This window comes from Poecilia formosa, unplaced genomic scaffold (assembly GCF_000485575.1).
Source record: "Poecilia formosa unplaced genomic scaffold, Poecilia_formosa-5.1.2 Scaffold266, whole genome shotgun sequence".
Classification (NCBI taxonomy): Eukaryota; Metazoa; Chordata; class Actinopteri; order Cyprinodontiformes; family Poeciliidae; genus Poecilia; species Poecilia formosa.
In genome coordinates, this window is record NW_006800205.1 from 3,941 (window position 1) to 8,816 (window position 4,876).

Here is a 4,876-nt window from a genome sequence, read left to right on the forward strand (position 1 = left end):
AGTTAATATTAACCGTGAATCCAGATCCCAAAACAAATTAAGCAGATAAATGCATCTACATTTTCTCGTAGTGACAAAAACGGCCCCAATAACTTTTAATAAATTAAATTAAGCGACTTCACTTAAATTAGCATCACTTCACCCGCTGGGGTCTGAACAACTTCCTCCTGGTTCCCATCTGCAGAAAAATCTGCGCTAATTTATCAGTCAGTTGGATCTGTCTGATCCAAACAGATCAACTGAACTCTGAGTGTTTTACCCTGCGCAGTCCGGTGTGCGCTTTAAGGATTTTTTTTTTTATTATTATTTTTTTTTGCTTTTCCGAAACGGACAGATGTTACGTCTGCTGCTCCTCCAGACCGCCGCTCTCCTGGGTAACGTGAACCCAGAAGGCTCCATTTGTTAAATCCGCTGGATGAGTTACTTCCAGCGGATTTTAATTCTTCGCAGTGGCGTAGCGTAACTGCCTCCGCAGTGGTTGAGCAGTGGACTGCGCATCAAGTTACAGTCTAATTAACTTTTGCATCGTCATTTATTTCCTCAAGATAAACTGCCGGCTCCTCAAATGGATTAACACAACGTTTCATTCTCTTTAGCTTTCTCTGGTCTGTAATGGAAACTTGAATTAAACGCGCCATTTCAAACAAAGGTTTTGAATGGGCTTCCTAACCAGACGTTCCAAAGCGTTATTTAACAATATGAGGTGTTTAATTTATTTTTAACATTGTATTTTCATACATTTATGCTAGGGCTGCCCAAGTCTAGTTTTCCAGAGCTACTATCTGCAACTTTAGATGCGTTCCTTCTCTAACACACCTGGATCATTTACTCATTATAAGCCTCTACAGAACCGAATGAGGGAAGTCAACCTTTTGTCTGGGGTGTTTTAGCAGGGATGCATCTAAAAGTTGCAGTCTGGAGGACTGAACCTGGCCACTCCTGATTTGTTCCGTCAATGTGGCCCGTTGAGGGTGGCCAATATGCTGAAGTGGCCCTCGGTGAAATTGAGTTTGACACCCCTGGGCTAGATGATTAATTCTACCTTTGAGTGGCTGGCTGATAAATGCTGGTTCTGTTTGGCTAGCTACTTAATGCTGGTTATGATAAATGCTTTTTTTCCTGATTGGCTAGCTGATTAATGCTTTTTCTGTTGAGCTACCTGATTAATGTTCGCTCTGATTGGCTAGCTGATTAAATCTAGCTGTGATTAGCTAGCTGATTAATTCTCCCTCAGATTGGCTAGCTGTTTAATGCTGGTTCTGTTTGGCTAGCTTATTGCTGGCTCAGATTGGCTAGCGAATTCATGCTGGCTCTGATTAGCTATCTGATTCATGCTTGCTCTGATTAACTAGCTGATTCATGCTGGTTCTGATTAGCTAGCTGTTTCATGCTCGCTCTGATTGGTTAGTTGATTCATGCTCGCTCTGTTTGGCTCACTGATTAATTCTAACTCTGATTGGCTTGCTGTTTAATACTGGTTCTCTTTTGCTAGCTTATTGCTGTCTCTGATTGGCTAGTTGATTAAGTCTACCTCTGATTTTCTAGCAGATTAATGCTAGCTCTGATTGGCCAGTTGATTAATTCTACATCTGATTGGCTAACTGCTTAATACTGGCACTCTTTTTTGCTAGCTTATTGCTTGTAGTGATTGGCTAGTTGATTAATGCTAGCTCTGATTGGCTAGATGATTAATTCTACCTCTGATTGGCTGGCTGATAAATGCTGGTTCTGTTTGGCTAGCTTTTTAATGCTGGCTATGATAAATGCTTTTTTCTGATTGGCTAGCTGAGTAATGCTAGCTCTGATTGACTCACTGATTAATGCTTTTTCTGATTAGCTAGCTGATTAACAATGGCTGTGATTCGGTATCTGATTAATGTTGGCTCTGAATAGCTAGCTGATAAATGCTCGCTCTAATTAGCTAGCTAATTAATGCTGGTTCTGATTGGCTAGATTATTGCTGGCACTGATTAGCTAGGTGATTAATGATGGCTCTGATTGGCTAGCTGATTGGCTAGCTGATTAATGCTTTTTCTAATGACCTAGCTGATTAATGCTAGCTCTGATTGGCTAACTGATAAATTTTTTTTTTCTGATTGGGTAGCTAATTTATGCTGGTTCTGTTTGGCTAGCTTATTGCTGGCACTGATTGGTTAGCTTCATAATGCTGGCTATGGTAAATGCTTTTTTTCTGATTGGCTAGCTGATTAATGCTACCTCTTATTGGCTCACTGATTAATGCTTTTTCTGATTAGCTAGCTGATTAACGATGGTTCTGATGGGCTAGCTGATTAATGCTGGTTCTGTTTGGCTAGTTTATTGCTGGCTCAGATTGGCTAGCTGATTAATGCTTTTTCTGATGAGCTAGCTGATTAATGTTCGCTCTGATTGGCTAGCTGATTAATTCTACCTCAGATTGGCTAGCTGATTAATGCTGGTACTGTTTGGCTAGTTTATTGCTGGCTCTCATTGGCTAGCTGATTCATGCTGGCTCTCATTGGCTAGCTGATTCATGCTGGCTCTCATTGGCTAGCTTATTGCTGGCACTGATTGGCTAACTGATTAATGATTTTTCTGATGAGCTAGCTGATTAATGCTCCATCTGAATGGCTAACTGATTAATTCTTTTTTCTGATTGGCTAGCTGATTAAGTCTACCTCTGATTGGCTACCTGATCGACGCTGGCTCCTATTGGCTAGCTGAGCGACGAAAAGGTCCAGAGAGCAGAGAGACGCTGCTGGTTCTGCTTTCTAACTTCGCTGCATTTGATCTGAACTGATGACAAGAGGAACCGTTGACCTCTGATCCCCAGGACAGGTCACATGATCTCTAACAGCATTCTGGGTCAGGAACATTCAGAGACTCACCTGGCAGGAAATAACCTTCAAAATGATATAAAAGACCCGCACAGACGATGAGAACCAGCAGAACCAGCAGAGCTGTGGCCCAGGATGGAAACGGTTCTGTGGAAAAACAGAGAAACATTGACCTCACTCTGACCTTTTACCTTTATCAGCAGCTCTGACCTGATGCTCTGACCTTTCTGCACATATTTCAGAACCACAGTGTTTCTCAGGACGTCCTGGTCTCTGTGGACGGTGCAGACGTAGCGTCCACCGTCTCCGTCTCTGGGGTTCCTCAGGGTCAGGCTGACGTCTCCGGTCCTCAGGAAGTCTTTGTTCATTTCTGTTCGGCCGCGGTAAAACCCGTCCTGGTTTCTTTGGTTGCTGCTTGAGTGAACCACCATGAATTCTGGTTCTGGACGGGTCCACTCCACTGACGTCCCCTCAGGAAGGTCGGCTGATGTTCTGCAGGGCAGGACGACAGAACCTGACCTTTCAGTGACCTCGACCTCCTGCTGACCAACTGAGAGGAAATAAAGAACAAAATGAGCAGAAACAGTTTGGATCATTATTCTGGATTGATGTCATTCAGTTTCTGTCTGCAGGATAAAAATCATTTATTTAATAATCAACATCATAAACTTTGATCCATCAGAGGTTCATGTGACAGTTATTGATGCATCAGAGGGTTTGATCTATACATAGCAGATCTACAAAACCTGCTTGTTCTGTGGAGGCTGGAGATGAGAAACACAAACAAACTAGAAAGTGTGCATTTCCTATGAAAGTGTAAATGCTGAAAGCTTTTGGTGAAAATGGCAAAAGCATTTGAAGCCGACTGCTGAAGACTTGCAGAAAGGTAAGAAATGCAGTGTGGAAAACCCAGGTAAAAGTTAAAGTTAGCTAAAACTAGCTAAAATACTAATGATAGCATCTAGGCTACCACTAGCATGCTGGTTACAGTAATGTATCCCATACAATGTAAAAAAATAAACACTGTCCTTTTCACAATGCAAAATGTGAAAAGGACAGAAACGTTCCCCTTTCCTTCTGATAGAAACGGTGGGTGAATGAAATCCAAACCTTTTATGGTTCCTGAGATAGAAATCTGTTTGGAGGCATCGTTTAGCGCAGTGACTACAAAAACATGCAGCACGAAAAAAAAACAACTGTGTCTAAAGCACAAAGCTGAAGTTGGTTTCCATCTCTAGCTTCCAATAGCTAAAGGGCGATTCCACTTAATTTTTCACTACTTTCCGCATCTTTAATCAACTCTAATTTAAAAACTACAACACCTAGACTCTTCAAACCTGGACTATATTATTCTGCTCTAATAGCGGAATATTTTAATCCATGTTTGGGATTTGTGAAACATTTTCCTGATTTGTGAAACTTCACTAAAGGTCAGATTACTATTCACACTTGTTCCATGCGGTTCTTTTCAAATTCAATTCTAATTCAAAACCACTTTATTAATCCCAATAGGAAATTAAATGTTGGTGTAACTCATTAATTCTTCAAAGAGTTATTGTAGATGGTGATGGCTGTTGGAAGGAAAGAACCTTTGGAGGGGTCTGTTAAGTGAAGTGAAATTTCACAAATCCCAAACATGGTTCTAAATATTCTACTGTTAGAACAGAATAATCTAGTCCAGGTTTGAAGTGTCTAGATGTTGTAGTTTTTTAAGCAGAGAAGTTCTAGTATGAAAGAGTTCCAAAAAAATTGTGAAAATCTAACTTTATTGAGTTTTCACAAATACCAAACATGGTTTTAAATATTGATAGGTATTTTTTCTCGAACCTAAATAAATGAACCACAGACAACGTATATGAATTTTAAGGCCAAGCTTTTGCAAAAGGAGAACTCTCCATCAACAGCTCATCAGCCGTTCACAGAGAATTCTGATCTGCTTCCGCGTGAGCCCCTGTTTTATTGTCAAAGCAGAACAGCCAAAAGGGGCAGTCAGGAAGAACAACAAAGGTCGTAAAACTTCTAACCTAAACAAACCAGTCAGGTGTGATATCTGATCTACG

The 4,876-nt window shown here is 40.9% G+C and overlaps 1 protein-coding gene and 1 long non-coding RNA gene across 4 annotated transcripts in view; both read right to left on the bottom strand.

The window, feature by feature from the left end:
• Nucleotides 1–2,244, bottom strand: part of LOC107838502 (uncharacterized) — a 5,054-nt gene extending 2,810 nt beyond the window's left edge. The window contains exon 1 of one of the 2 annotated variants that reach the window (XR_001664578.1): nt 2,233–2,244. This is a non-coding gene — a long non-coding RNA (uncharacterized LOC107838502). Of the gene's footprint in view, nt 1–1,159; nt 1,271–2,232 lie in introns of those variants that run through there. The other variant, XR_001664577.1, reaches the window with a different exon arrangement.
• A 369-nt stretch (nt 2,245–2,613) lies between these two features.
• The window catches only part of LOC103150921 (junctional adhesion molecule-like), an 8,220-nt gene continuing 5,957 nt past the window's right edge, over nt 2,614–4,876 (bottom strand). Inside the window, exons 3-4 of one of the 2 annotated variants that reach the window (XM_007570700.2) lie at nt 3,040–3,366; nt 2,614–2,963 (exon numbers count right to left, since the gene is read on the bottom strand). In XM_007570700.2, the coding sequence (XP_007570762.1) occupies nt 2,830–2,963; nt 3,040–3,366 (461 nt within the window). In that variant the 3' untranslated portion in view covers nt 2,614–2,829. Of the gene's footprint in view, nt 3,367–4,876 lie in introns of both variants that reach the window. The other variant, XM_016681014.1, reaches the window with a different exon arrangement.